Consider the following 16,161-nt stretch of genomic DNA (forward strand, 5'->3'; position numbering starts at 1 on the left):
ATAAAATGGAGATTTTAAAAGAACCCATTTAGTTTCTTTAAACCGATAGATTACTGTATCAGGTTTATACTGTTTATGACCCATACCTCTATTTATCCATCTGTGGTATGAGATGTTAGAAGAAAATATCTAAATTTCTGAAGGAATTTTTTTCTGTACTAAAATTTTAATTTTGCTTGATAAATTAATAATTTGTGTTTTAACATTTGAAAATAGTTCTAAAGCATTCAGTTGTTAAAGATATAACAGGAAATATATAAAACTTTTAAGTTAATCTATACAATTGTACTTGTTTATATTTTTAGATAATTGTATCAGATATACAAGTGCTAATGTTAATCCCTTAGTTGTTCAGTATAAGTCACATATGGGAATATGTGCTCATGTAATTAATATGTTTCAATAAAGTTTCAGAGAAAAATTCAGTAAGAATACAAATAGATATTTTCTTCTTATTCTAAACGTCCTAGATTCCAGTGATTGATCATACACACATTCTTGAAGAAAACGTTAAGTTCAAGATTAAGTGAAATATAATTTCTTGCTGATTTTAAGTGATTCTTACCATATTGTTATTTGAAAATGACACTACAATTATGAAGAGGGACGTTCAAGGAATTTTGACTTTCCAATGTGTAAATTTTATATTCCCCTGCCTTTCAAGTTTATCTTTCAGAAATGTTTAAAATGAAATAAATTTGGATTTTGGCAAAATTCATGTCTCATGATTGACAGGAAAGAATGAGGCCAGGAATATAAGGTTGAGGCAAATAGTGCTATAGGAGCTATTCTCTGTGGTTTAGAATTTGCAATAGAAACAGCTAAAATAACACTAGAATTATGGTATTGACCTGCTAAAGTTTTCTACTGTTTTGGTTTACCGTAAGATGCTATTGATTAGAAAAAGACTAGAATTTGTCTAAGATCAGTTTGACATTTCCAATGAGTTTTTGGATTTGACATGTGTGATAAAACAAATTTAGATTTTGATACAGCTAAATAGTGTTAAGAAGCACTCTAGACCAATTCAAAAGAACATTTCCAACCCTCGAGATCTTCTACTCCTTTAATTAGAAGATACTGTAGCCATAGGCGCATGTATATTGCAAAACATTATCTGCTTGCACATGACTACATCATTTTTGGAAAACTCTCTTAACAGAAACTTGGCTCAGAGACACAGACCCCAGACGTACTTTGTCCCTTAACCTTTTGCTTACAGAGGCCAACAGTCAGAGTCAGGATTGATTCTCTCCCTCCCCCTTCCCCCTGCCAGTGCCTAAAACATGGGCATGCATGATTGGAATGCATGTACTGAAGGTGGGTAAGTCTGGAAAATGGGAAAGTGTTCACCTAAGGAAGCACAGACTATATTAAAATTAATAAAAAGGGAAGAATTGTGGAGGCCAAAAATGTGAGCCTACTTCTACCTTGTCTGAAGTTCAGAAAGTTTGAGGTTGTTTAAAATTGTTGACAACAACCAAGGCTACACATTTTGACACAGGATGTGGCTACTTGGTTCTTTTTACTTTAAGATGGCCCATATAGGTAGATCCTCTCCATCCTGACAAGTAGTCAGGATATGCAAGCGTACTTCTGCTCCTTCTCTTGTAATTGGAGGTTTAACTTGGGGAGTGACTGCCTTCAAGATACTTCATCTAGCTTGGTTTCACTGCTTAAACAACAGAATGTTGATGACTTGATGCCTCAAAGTATTGAAACAACTGTTGAAGTTGTCCTTTGTATCATGTTAAAAAAAGTCTTTTGTTACCTTCTTTCCCCTTTTGTATTGGGTTATAAAATTGTATGGAAAATTAAATATGGGTGATTTCAATTAAAGAAAAAGAAAAGAAACAGCTATTATCTAACTGTTACCTGTGCATACAATAAGATCAAAGGCATCATGAGAGGCACTGTCCTGGACCCATCATTTTATCACCATAGACATGTGGCAAAGGTAACGTAATGATAGGAAAACAAAGGACTCAGAAATCCTGACAAATGGGAGGCCAGATAGAGAGTCACAGAATCCCTAGGGAAGAATAACGTAGGGAACCTGCTAAGTAATTTGTATAAGCAGAGAGTGATAGAATAAGTTTCCTGAAAGCAAACTAAAACTTCTTAAGGAGAAATATATTTGGACAATCATTTCTTTGGTCTGAGACAGTTTACTGAACTAAAACCCACAAGAACCAACATCAGAGCCACATGAGGAAGAATTCTACTACCCTCCCCAAATTTCATATTATTTAACTGTCTGTTTCTTCGCAAGACTTTTGTGAAGGAATCTGCCAGAACTTATCAAGTAGACTGTGTTGAGAAATGATAAATTACCAGACTGTTGGCGACTTTTGGGCATTGTCTCTGATGGTAATTCCTGGAAATCTAGGATACAGGATCAGTATGACCTTCAAAGTGAGGTTTCAGGAGCTCATGCCCATCTAACAATGGATCTCTCATCACATTCCATGGTTATGACCCTAGTTACAGAACACCAGATTAAAAGATCATGAGGAATCCCACATATTGGGGTGTTTCAGTCTGTTCACATTACAGCAAGACACTTAGGCACTTATTAAATCTACTGAAGTTAATATACATGATTTTTCTTATTATCCCTCTCTCCCTCTTATTCTGCCTCCCTTCATCCACCTCTCCTTAATTTCTTTATTCCATTCTTCCTTTGTTTCTTATTTCCTAACCAGAAACTTACGTTCTCAGACTGACCTCAAATTCATAAATAGCTACAGATAACTTTGAACTCCTCATTCCCTACCTCCACCTCTGTGTACTTCACTAAACCTGCCTATTGTTGGGGATGATTGAATCCAGAGCTTTATGCATGCTAGGTTAAACACTCTGCCAATGGAGCTTCTTTCTAAGTCCATAAAGTTATTTTTGTTTGTCTCTGCTTAGTTTGTATTTGTTAATGATCCTGACTACTGGTCCTTCATATTTGGGAAAAGCTAAAAATGCTGTTTTCTTCACATACATCAGATTTATGGGGACAAAAATAAGAATGAGGTAAAGCATATTTTTATAAAAGAGTTTGGATTATAGTCAATAAATATGAATATCCACAACAAGTAAGAAATGTGACATACATATATATCATTTATAGAGATGGGTATGGGGTATATAGATAACATAGATAGCCATGTTCCAGATATCAGTGACTCCATCACCAAAGAACTGCTTAATTAAGGAATGCCTTACAGTGTCAAATTCCTTTCTCACAATGACCATCCTAGTTTGTGTTCACATATACTGTCATATTGACACCATGATCCGGATTTTCTTTAGGAAACAGTTCTTAGCACATTACTTCTGACTTCTTATACGTTATGTGGACACTTCAGTAAATTCTTACATGTCCATGTAAGGGAAGGGGTTAGAGGTCAAGTCAACTGAAACCTTGCTGACATTACTTAAACATACCCTACAGAAGTATCACATCTTCTTGAAACTTGTAAGTTTTAAGCCATAAGCTATCCACTATACTTTGCTGAAAACTCACATTTTGGTGATATGAACATTTGGGGGAGTTAGAAGGACTTTCAGTTTTTAAGAAAATGAACAACGGCAATAGTTGATGAGTCAAATGAGGATTTATGAGTCCTATTTCTTATACATTCCTTTTTTAGGGATACTACCAATAAAAGAATTATAAGCACTGCTTTCTTAGCAAGGTGAATAAAGTCTCAGCCAATGGAATATTTTAAAAATCTTAAGGTATTAATAAATATTACTGTACCTGTAGCCAAACTAAATTACAGCTCAGACAGGGGCCAGAATGATCAGGTTTGTTATTCAAATCAGAAGAAACATAAGCAGAATAGTTGTTTCCATATCATGTGCATTATTGGTATCATTATAACTAATAATAACAAGGAAAATAATGCATCAAGATTGGATATTGCATTTTTCAGTAGACGGCAAGGCTTCCACTTAATAATCATTTATATTTACAGTGAAGGAGTGCAGAGTTTTCAAACAGTACCTCATTAATCATGTCAGCCTGTTACTTGGAAAGTTATTATCCCAGTTCAATAGATAGAAAAATTATATCATGGAAAGGTCAGTTACATATTTACTTGTCCAATCTTGGAAAAGCAAAGGGAGTCAGTTTCAAATCTGTGACCTCTTTTCACCCTTTGATCTAACTACTGGACCAGTGCAAGACTGGTTCGTGTAGTGAGTAGCCATCAACCTAAAACTGTCCATGGCTGACCTCTTTGCTCTTACTTCTACAGACCTAAAAACACAGAAAGAAATGTCAATTTTTCTTCCATTATGACAACAAAAGAGAAGATGAAAGAATTATTAAGTTCTATTTCATTTTGCTTATGTCTTTTGTAAATTGTTGTTAATTGTTGGTGCCAAAACTGCAAAGATCAAACTATTTATTAGTAACATCATCATATGAAATTTAGGATATGATAAGATGAAAATTTGAGAGGTTTAGGTTAACATGAGTGCATTTAATATATTTGTTAAATAAGTAAGAAAGCAATAAATCATTTTTTAATAGTTTTCAACACCTCAAACATGTTGCTGCAATGCTGATTTCAAAAAGTATAAAGGAATGAGAAAATAAGTTTTAAAATTTATATTCTGTTTTTTGTTCTATTTCAATTTGATTCATCTATTGACTTCTCAATTAAAAAAGTAAGCAAGTAAACAAAAGTAAACAAAATTGTTTATCCTTTAAGGTAAAAGTAAACAGTAAAAATGACTTAGTAGCAGTTGCCTTCTCAAATAATGGTAATTGTTGCTATTACAAAAGTAATATTGTCATAGTTAAGCTTTCAAGTTCAAAATCCCCCTAATAAAATAGCATATAACTATACTTCTATTATGAAATATACATTTCACTGGTAATCTAAAGAAATAGCTCCCTTAAGCAATTAATTGACATTCACGTGGTTTGAATAAAAACATTTGTCCATTCTTAAATCCAGTGAGATTTGAAGACCACAAACATTAGAATATTATGTAGAAGTGAGCATTATAAATTTATGTAGTAGTTTTAAAGCTATTGTTACTTTCTGTCTTCATATGATTATAGGGACAGGACAATTTTCATTTAAAAAACAAAGAATTAATAAGATGGTCTTTATATCTAGGGTTAATGATTATACCTTTGCCATTTGCCCTGACATATGGTAAAGGGAGAATGAAAATATCTGAGTCAAAGCAAAAGACAGCTGCTTATGAGGTAGTAGCGAATGTTATTCAAATTTCAGTCTAATATAGGACACAGAGGAACAAGCAAAAGAACAAAGGAAGGTAGTACTCTTACTTAGAATATTTAATATTTTCAAGTAATACTGTGAAGACAAATCACATAAACTCAGTAAGTTAGTAAAGAATTTGTTATATATATATTTAATAGAAAAGTCTGTATTATTCTAATATATACAAATGTATGCATATAGTGTTTCAGCAACAAACATAAAACAGTATAAATACTTATGAATATATGGATTATTGGAGTATTTCAGAATTATTTTGTTGATTATTTTGAGGAATTTTATTTATATCACACTAAAATATTTCCATGTATAAAATAATGCTATGAAACAAAATTACTCTATTAAGTGTTGAAAATTTCATTATTTGGGATTTGTATTCAATGTTTTTCCTTTAGCCATGTTTCTTTATAGTTTTTGGATAATATATCTCTAAATGTTTTTTAAATTTACACTATTTCCAAAACTTTTAAAAAGATTTATCAGCTTTATTGTTACTTCACTTCTAAATTTTATGTTGATAAATATTGCAACAGAGCCAATGAGATGGTTCAGAGGGTAAAACCACTTATACCAAGTTTGAAGGCCTGGTCTGACTTCTTGATCCCACATGGTGGAAGCTGAGTACCAACTCCTGAAAATCATTATCTAAACTCTACCTGTGTATCATTCCATGCACACATATGCAATATAATATATGTGTGTGTAAATGTAAAATAGTAAATGTAATAAACTGTCAAAAATAAACATTCTAATATATATGATACAATCGAGCCTCTTTCTTAAAAAGAGTAATCTCTTAACTATTGAATTTATTTAGACTTTATTTCTTGGTACGAAACATTATTTTAAACTTTTTATCAGGGTTTTTAGGATCAATTTGCTAATATGTAGCAAGTAATTGTTTGAAAACCAATGATTTTGATACCATAGAAAATGGTGTGATTTTTTTATCAACCTTCCTCAACCCCTACTTAATATTTCAATGGCTTATGAAAAGAATGAGAAAAATAGCCCCATAATTTCTCTCCCTTTAAAGCATATTGAGATTTTATTAAACTGACTGGATGAGTTATTGCTCTTCTAGTACTGCAAAAAGCAATTTTAATTTTTAAAAGGTATTCAACATTACTTCACATGTTTCCCTAACCAAAAGATATACTAGCGTTTCATAATCCCCAAAGCTTGGTAACACATGAGGTGCCACACTCCCCTTGATTTATTGATTCACAGAACTCTGGAGACATGAGCAGTCAGATGAGTCACTAATGCTGATATTGCCAAACAATTTCTAAAGCACAATGTTGTTGTCTATGAAGGCAAATTTGAGATAGAGATGATGCGCTCTATCTATCACAGAAAGCATCAGCGTGAACAAAACGGAGTTATGCAAGTTATTGTATTGAATAAAATCTATATATTCTTAAGTCTTTAGACTCCACAGCTTGGATTCTCAGAGTACAACCCATGCTTCAAGCCATGTCTTCAGATGCTGTTTCCAGCAAATTCTAGAAAAGAACTAAAGCATTTTAGTCCATTTAAAAAGTATTGCCTGAATTTGTCATATCAGTTCTTGTTGGCAGCTGTCACTTTTCACAAGTACCAGTTTCAAATTCTAATGAAAATACCATTCACAAAGAGATTTTAATTAGATCAAGTCAGACAATCAATATTTTAAAAAGGCATTCATACTTTTAAGTGCTTTCGAAATAAGTAGTTACTTGGCAGAATGTAAGATACAAGCACAAGCCTGCATGTTTGGATGCTTATCATGTCAATATATATATTCTCCCAAATAGGGGTGATTGTATGGCCACTCACCTGACCAGCTGATTTTTAATGATTCAATGAGCCCTCATTCCTTTTCTCATAGAAAAAGGAATAAAAATAGCTTGGTTCTCCTGTATGTCTCATCTTTCTGGAATTAATTCTGCACATGACTGCAGAGATTTTGTAAAATTTACTGGATTGAAGATTGCCTTGACTTGGGAAATCTTATGCTAGTAGAATACAATATGAAGGATAGGTCAGAAAAAAAGGAATAACTAATCCCTTATCACAATAAAATGTCAATATGTCATAAAGATTTACATTTGACTATATTAAATGCTTTTATAAAAACAGATTATGTGATTACCTTGAGAACTATATGTCTATCAAACTTTAACATTTATAACAGCATATTATTTTCACTAATATTGAAAACAGTCACATTAACTCTATTGCAAAATATATTTCCCCATTTTTTCCTATACCACTTCTGCCTTGTGTAAATGTGTATATATCTATAAACAGACGTATGAATACACTGATGTACAAGTTCTTATATAAAACACACATATGCACACATATACGCATCTTCTGTATATGACTGTACAAGATAAAGCTTCACTTATAACATTTCATCCTGACATACTTTAATTCATCAAAATAAGAGTGGTATATTCTATCACTATTTAAGTAAGTGGCTCATGAGACAATGACACTGGCCCAGGTCACCCCAAAAGCCTCTTTCAATATATATTAGAAACTTACAGTTCTTGTAAATTGATTTAGCTACCCACAAATTGCCAACTTCTAAAGTGCCAAAAGAAAATAACATTACTTCTTAAGTCAACAGTTTGCGCTTCAATTACGTCTGTACAAATTGTTTGTTGCAGTTTATACCACCTTACTGCACAGCCGTGAAAGATAAGAATAAACTGTCTACATTATACACTTAATTCAAAGTATTTAATTGAAATAACAAAAATGTGGAAAGCATACAGCTAAGTTGTCATCCATACTGACATTTTTCTTAATGATGGCACTGCTAGCATTATGGGATGGGTGCTTCAAGATAAACTTTTAGGACTTGACATTTTAAGCACTTTGGATGAAGATCTTTGAGGACTTTTTTATTGCCTTTCATGTTTCAACCATGGCACTGCTTTAAAACGTGAAAATCAAACTAGAAATTACTTCTCTATTCCTTTGTTCACCGAGGCTAATTTTGTAAATGTCTTTATTTCTATCGATTGAGAAAACAACTCTTAGAAGAACCAGGTATTGGAAGGTTTATTCTTTACAATACCTAGGGGTGAAATGGTATACAGGATGATGCATAAGCAGTCATCATTCCTGTGATATGATTAATGAGAAGAAATTGCACAAGATTTCACAAACTGTTTTGGAAAATGAATCGCAGTTGCCTCTGGTTTTAATAACAACTTCCTAAGTTTTAGGTAAAACCCATTAGCTTTGAAGTCATTTTGTTTAGTACTTTCAAGGATAGGCAAATTAGAGGACTACTCAACCAAGCACACTGATTGAAACAGGATGGTGACAGATATGTGTATGTTTCTCATTCTTATTTCCTTAATAATCTTAATCACTCACAACTATCTCCTGAATTCCTCTTATATACATGTAAATATGTAGGAAATTTTACTGCCTATTATCTCCCAATTTATTGGTCTGATATTTGCATATGAATTTGTTCAAAACACACAGGGAAAAGTACAGAATTTGAAGATGATGTTTTCTGAGTGGCTGTTCATGGTTCCTATTCTAGTGAAAGAGCATAACAGTTTCATATTACTACTAACCATATAAAGTGGGTATTTCAAGTATGTTTGATTCATGACAACTAATTCATCACAATTTGACTGAGAGAATCTTCCACTGAATAACTTCTTATTCAAGGCATTGTCTTAGAAATTTGTGTTCTAATGGAACACTTATTGCTTTATTTGGTAGAATTTCTTATTAAGTTTTTATTGTTTTAAAAAGTCACAAAAGTCATAAATATACAAATAGTTGTTTAGAATCTACACTGCTGATATTATGATTTTTGTAAACAATGTCAGCCTAAAGACAGAATACAGTAACTTTTAAAATATCAATTTGGGAAAAAAAGATGACTCATATTCTGGCTGTGTTTCATAGAGAACCTTTCTTTAAAGGACATTCTCTCAACAGCAGAATGTTTTGTGACAGAGATGCTGAGGACCTCTCTTATTCATTCTCAGAACTTTATTTTCCTAATAAAAAAATCTATTTTTCTAATATCTGAATATATTATCCAAAGTAGGAGTGATGACTGCCTCATTGGTATATATGTAAGTTTCTCAATAAAGTGATGATTTTTGATTTTTAAAGTTTAACTTTCCCATTTTTTTTTTTGCCTTGGCCCAATGAAAGCAATTTTGTGAGACATATATAGCTAATGTTCCAGGACAAAGAGAGTTTGATCCCCCCCAGTAGCTGCTACTTGACTCAACAGTATCATGACAACATTTTATAAGCTACTTGTTCATCAATCCTTCAACAATCAATTCTGCCAGTTTCGTTTCATAGCTATATAGTTCTCTGTTCAACTAATATGCTATTCTGTATCTTTAACTACATTTTTATCAGATAAAAGACCTTTCATTTCACATCATGCAAATGTCTAGAATGTTTGAAGGAAATTATCTGTAATTTAATATCGCTAGAAAGCTTTTAGGACACCTGTTTTCTAACACTTCTTTGAAACTCTTTCCTTCTTCTTGATGAATCTTGAATCACCATTCTAATCGAGGAAATAAATGAATAAATTAACTTTCTTTGTACCAACCTTTCAGAGAATCACAGATATAAGGAATACCCAAAATAAAATAAGATAAAATTACATTCTGTATATTCACCTTTTATGTACCAATGTGGGCTTGCAAGAAAAACATCAAGTCTTGTTAGACTTTCATAGAAAGCTTTTATTTGCTTTAAGTTTTAAGGGCAATTGCTTATACAGGTTTCTTTGGGGGATTTATTATTTGGGATTATGTTTTCTTTTATTTTCAATGGTACACAAACAAAAAAAGAGAGAGATAAAGAGAAAACAAACTCAGCAAAGAACAGTTCAAAGAATCCAAACTGTACTAAGTTTGAGATTATTTTAAATTCACCGCAGCATCTGAAAACACTCATTAATGTCCGTATTTAGGTCTGTGGAAAACTTGGTATATGTTACCAAAGAACAAATTATGTTTCCTAACTGATATAAGTAGCATTAGAAAGAGCACCATCTTTAAACACTCATTACAACTCACTTTTGAAAATTAGATAATACCAGATACTATAAGAGTCAATTGCCAGAACAAACTTCTAATAGCTAAAGTATTCTGGCAACAAAAACTGGTAGTTGGAGGTTATGTAGTATGATTTTACCAAGGAGAGAACAGCATACATCCAATATAATTCAGTCACAAAATGGAAGTGGGAGACCACTGTTCTATTTACGTAAAGTGTTCTGGTAAGTGATCTCTTAAATTAAATACTTGGAAACTAGACAAAACCTATTCTCATATCAATGGAAAGAATCCAACATGAAATCCAGACACCCCTTTGAGGATTTAACGCAAAAGAGGAAGACTCTAGCAAAAATTAAACGTTTTATTCATAAATATTTGCATCCCTTAGTTTTGAGTCAGATTGATAAGAATCCATGTCATTTTTTTTGAGGATGACAGCAAAGGTGACAAGTACTCTCTGTTATAACTCTCGTTGTATTATTGCCAAGTCATCCACTAGAAGTTGGCCTTCTGTTAGTTACCAAAGGAGCAGGCAAAGTATGGAAATCCAGTTCTCTTCTAGTAAAACACAAGTAGCCAGCCTGTAAGGAAGCTTTGGAAAGGGATCCCTGTCCCAGTAATTAAAAACAAAGGGAAATCAATGACAGTAGACAGAAAGTATCCTTAGGAGACTCATACAATTCTATACAATTCTACAGTAGGCCTTGGATATTCTCTAGGCTGGTATAATAATGAACAAAACACGTGTGTCATGGCTGTGACTTCCTGGTTGCATGCTTTAATTCAGCTAAAAGTTAACAGCTAAAAAAAATAAAATAAAATAAATAAAAAAATAAAAAAAAGTCAAACCTTGGGTCAAATGCTCTTTGGTTTAAATCTTTACTACCACCTATAATTTTGGTTAGCTGACTTTGATTTTTAAATTAAGCTGGCCCTTTCATCTTCACCCCATTACAAAAGTCAATCACCAAGAACCAGACATAAATTTCAGAATGGTTTTGCTTGTGAGAATTCATTTTTCTAAGTCCAACCCCTTTATACAAACTGTTTTAGAAAAAGAAAAAGGAAGATAGAAAAAAAAAACAGGTGTTTTAACATAGTATTTTATTACAACTTAATCCCATCCTTGAATGATTTTCTTTCAAGTTTCGACCATTTTTTTTAAAGTAGTCAGTTTCCTGGTGGTTGCGATTTAATTAAGTAACCTTTCAAACTGAGCAAACCCCAAAGCAAGAGGGTCGTTAATCTTTCTAGTGATTAGACACACCTCTAGAGCCTCAAACATTTACCTCTCCTTCCCCGCAGTAGAAATGGTTTTAGGAGGATCACGGTTCATACCTCACACTCCCTGGAGCCAGAGATGGTATATGTGCAGGGACCAGATCCATTAACCGATATATCCATGGTCTCAGAGTTCGTAGGCTTGTAGTCCACGTAGTATTCCTGTAAAGGGGAATTCATTTGTCTCTCTGACTCCCTCGCCTTTTTCCGCCGCCTCTTCATAAGCGAGTGCTGTTGGAGTTGTTTCATGCTGGCTGGGTACCTTTTCCAAGACACATAGATCACCAGGAGAATCATGGCCACCGAGAGGAACAGAGCCACGCTTCCTGCGATAATTTTGTGAAATGAAACGTGCTCGTACTCATTCTCCGTACCTGGAATCTGAAAGCCCGGGGATGGACTTGCTGACTCCAGGGTCGCTGGGATGGCATCAGGTCTGAAGATGGTAGGGTTGGGGATGAACGGGGGCTTCTGGGGAGTTTGAGGTGCCAGGTGTGATCTTTCTGTGTTGACCACCTGGACCTCAGAGCAGATGTTGTAAGTCTCCACAGCATCACTGACCTTCTCACCCTGGATGTGCTTAGGCCCTGCACAGATCATGGTACTTTCTTTATTCCCTTTGAAATTCTTCAGCCAGTAGAACAGAGGACAGATGCTCCGACTGCATTCCCACATGTTTCCGGACAAGGTGATGGATATTAAGGATATCCATGCATTCACGGTCTCCTGGGAGACGTTGGTGAGCTTGTTGGAATCCAAATTCAATTTTTGCAAATTGGGGAGGCATTTAAATGTGCCAGGCTCAATCGCTTGGATGTCATTCCCTGATAGATCCAAGGTGTGCAGGGAACTCCAGGTCCATGTTAGGCCTTGACTCACAGAGCGGATCCGGTTCCACTGCAGGTAAATGGATCGCAGGTTGAAGAGACGAGGAAAATGAGCAAAGTTGATCTTTGAAAACTGATTGTGCTCCAGATGGAGCTCCTTCAACTTCAGAAGACCAGCAAATGCATTTCGGGATAAGCTTCTGAGGCGATTGTAACCCAAATCCAGAAAGTCAAGGTTCCGGCAGTCTTGAAAAACCCTTATGGGCACGGTCTTTAGGGAATTCGATCGCAAGTGCAAAATGATGAGTTTCCGGAGGCCTTTAAACTGCTCAGATTGTAAGGTCTGAAGTTTGTTGTAGGAGAGATCCAGGTTGCGGAGATTGGGGACTGGGTGAAATGTTTTATTGTGCAGATAGGTAATTTTGTTGGAGCTTAGAATTAATTCTTTCAGTCTGCGGATCCCTTGAAAGGCATCTTCATCCACTGAGCTAATGTAATTATGGTCAAGATAAAGCCATATAAGCTGGTTAAGGCCGGCAAACTGATTGGATTTGAGTTTCTGAATGCTGTTGAACCTTAAGGATAAACCTTGTGACCCTCCAGAAATGTTCTCGGGGATGTCTGCAAAGGCGTGAGACTCACAGTACACAATCTTGCCATCACATCTGCAGTTCTTCGGGCAAGCTCTCTGAGCCCCCGTCAGCATCACCAGCAGCAGGGTGGGAAATAGCACCAGAAACACACTCATGCCTTTCAGCTGCGTGATTAGTCGGAAACCTACAATAGCAAAGAGAACACAGATGCACACTGTCAAAGAGTAACAATACAGCACCATTGACGCATCGTGATCAGGAGTGTCCGGTCTAGGGGGGGAAATGGAAGAGTTCATTTAAGAACACATTTCAACATTTAGAAATCTTTTCCTCTAGTACTCCATTCTTGCTGTTTACATTTCATTCCTACTTCCTTCGTCTTGCTAACAGCACAGAACTGTAGAACTATAAAAACCTCTCTGAGTTTTAAGAGTTTGACTCTATCCGAACCCTGAAAAGCTCAGGGCATTTCTTTTCCCTGAATGCTGACATTTGAATAACAGTAACATTTGACTGTCTCTGTATTGACCCACGGGACTATATTGTATCTTTCAGTAAGGTCAGAACCACGACTTAGGAAACCCGGATCTTGTACATCTTTCCTAGTTGAGAAACAGGCTGTGATTTAGCAAAAGAGCATCCAGGATGCTGTCAAAGTAATCCAAGTTTGTTCTGCCTAAATTACATACTGACTGCATACAAGGGTTGTAATCTCTAAATCCTGAAAAAAGGCGTAGGAATATACACAGACAGCCTACAGAACATGGTTCATAACAGTGTGAGGTGCCCTCAGTAGGTTAATAAACATACATTATTGCATGCCTTGGCCCCATGCCCAGAGATACATGAGCTACGTTACGTGATCACCCGTAGCACAGCCTCCCCAAGCTCTAGCTAAGATGTCAAATTCTTATTCCAAATGTACAGAATAGAAACTAATAATGTTATTAGAGATATTGCTGGGGTTTTCCCCCCGTATAGTCGTCCTAGCAAATCTGAGAAATAAGCAGGGCAGATAGCTACCAACCTCCCCAGCATCCTGACCTGCTCAAGTCTCTCACTGACTGTTTTTTTTTTTTTCATCTCTCCCCTACCACCATTAACTTCAGAAAGACTGCAAAGTTGCAATCTATTAGCATTTGTGCCGCAATTTCAAGTCATTGCATGTGAGGGGACTCCTCTCCACCTTTAGCAGTAGGTAGACTATTTCTTAAGGGGAAAAGAGAGACAGACAGAGGGAGGGGGCTACTGCAGGCTGCAATTTCTTTTCTTCTTTAATAGTCATCTTTTTAACCAAGAGACAGTCACCCCAAATCCTAGTCTAAATATTCTCTCTCTTTAGAAGAGTTGTCTTTCTTTTTCTTTTTTTCCTCTTCTTTTATTTATTTATTTTAAATTAACTTGATCTTGCACTATGTCTTTTTGTCAGCTACAGACTCATTAAAATACAACCCAGCTCTCCCAGACAGGAGAAAGAGGGAGGGAAAAAAAAAGCCAGTCACATTTGAAAAAATAAAACTGGCAAATGACTACTGGAAATTTGGAAGCTGTATTCAGGATGCAGCTTCTAAGATCAAACAAGCCTCTGGTGCCACCTCTGATAAAGTAGGGACCCCACCCCTGCACACACAGAGCCAAGTGTTAACAGTCGTCCTGACAGCTACCCGAACACAAGCGTGGCTCATATTATCTGGAAACAGAAGCAAACACGGTATTTATTTCATGCTCCGTTCCCAAGCTGTGGGTACGCAGACGCTAGAGACAGTCTTAAAGCTACCCCTCCAGAGTGTGTTTAAGTCCGCGTTATGCATTTATGGATTAAAAAAAAAAACTGCCAAAAGAAAAGGATCTAAAAATATGATAGCAACTATAGTGAGACAACTGGTAAAGTAGAGGGTGCTGTTTTGTGCCTGTTTCTTGGTCTTTTAGCAGCTAATGCCCGGTTGAGGATGAGCGGTTAGGATCAGCTTTGCTAAGACGAAAACAACAAAAGTTCGCTTACCCATCCTTTGTCATCCAAAAAACGTCTGCCCCCCTCTCTCAGCTTTCTTCTTATTTGTTCTCTCCTGTAGAAATCACCACCACCTTCATGACACAGTGCAGCTGTCATTCAAACCATTCTGAGCCCGCATGCGAGCCAGTAGCCCCATGTAAACTTCCCCGGAGAGGACAGGCAGACACACACGCAAAAATAATATAGATATACGTATACTTAAAAAAAATCAGCAGGGGTGGAATGAAGGGGCAGGAAAGAGGAAGCCGCTCGGGTGGGGGGGTTGGAGGGGGAGGGCCTCTAGGCTCTGAGGACCATTGTATAATTCACTAGGGGCACATTAGCAGTAAATTGGCAATCTGTGAAAAGAGCTACAGCCCATCTCGGAGGTAAGCAACTTCTCTGTGAAAAGAGACAGAGAGAGAGAGAGAGAGAAAAAAAAAAGAGGGACGGGAGAAGGGGGTAAAAAGAAAAAGAAAGAAAGAAAGAAAATCCTCAGAATACCTGGCATTCCTTATTGTGCTGGCTTTTGCCATTCCCAGATAAAGCAATTCATCCTCAGGATTTTTCAGCTGTTGAAGCAAGCAGGCCGCCTGTGCTGTGTGAGACCCCAGTTTAAAAGCTATGCGGGCTAGGTTTATCCATTTAGCTGGTCAGGTTGAAAGTGTTTTGTAGCTGTGCTGAGAGGCAGCCCTTGTCTAATTCAGAAGGCTTTCCGGAGACTGATGGTGCTCAGAGCTGGTTGGTGCTAATGCTCGAGTTTGTGATACACTGAGTGCCCTCCGCTGGAGAAAACAGATTGCACATTAAAGACGGGAACAAGTGAGCTTGTCAGGGCTGTGCAGCCTTCTCTGCTCAGAAAGGGAAATTAAAGGCACAGGATCACTTTTCCCCCCTCTCTCCAATAATCTAAATTATAAAATGTTGCTGTCAGGGTTTATGTTTCACAGCTGCAGCAGATGTTAGCAGCTTTCTAGGTCTTTCTCCCTCCCAATGTCTGTGAGTAGTAGGTTTTGAAAGTTGTTGTGGCCTGAAATGGTTTTCTGTGTGTCACAGAAGATATTGTCTCATTTTCAATGACATGAGTAATTTCCTTTGTATTTACGATTTTGTTGGTTTGCCTTTATTTATATATTTTTGAAGACAGCGATATAAGGAAGCTGT

At 35.9% G+C, this 16,161-nt stretch overlaps 1 protein-coding gene across 2 annotated transcripts; it reads right to left on the minus strand.

The window, feature by feature from the left end:
• Nucleotides 1-10,026: 10,026 nt before the first annotated feature.
• Nucleotides 10,027-15,754, minus strand: Lrrtm4 (leucine rich repeat transmembrane neuronal 4). Of its 2 annotated transcripts, none has more exons than XM_057771638.1 (2): nt 15,502-15,754; nt 10,027-13,188 (listed from the first exon to the last, which is right to left on the minus strand). In XM_057771638.1, exons 1-2 carry the CDS (start codon nt 15,506-15,508, stop codon nt 11,636-11,638), a joined length of 1,560 nt encoding a protein of 519 aa, XP_057627621.1. In that variant the 5' UTR covers nt 15,509-15,754; the 3' UTR covers nt 10,027-11,635. The 2 variants fall into 2 exon arrangements, with proteins under 2 accessions (XP_057627621.1, XP_057627628.1); XM_057771645.1 differs by lacking the exon at nt 15,502-15,754 and adding an exon at nt 15,007-15,167.
• Nucleotides 15,755-16,161: the final 407 nt, after the last annotated feature.

Source organism: Chionomys nivalis, chromosome 1 (assembly GCF_950005125.1).
Source record: "Chionomys nivalis chromosome 1, mChiNiv1.1, whole genome shotgun sequence".
Classification (NCBI taxonomy): domain Eukaryota; kingdom Metazoa; phylum Chordata; class Mammalia; order Rodentia; family Cricetidae; genus Chionomys; species Chionomys nivalis.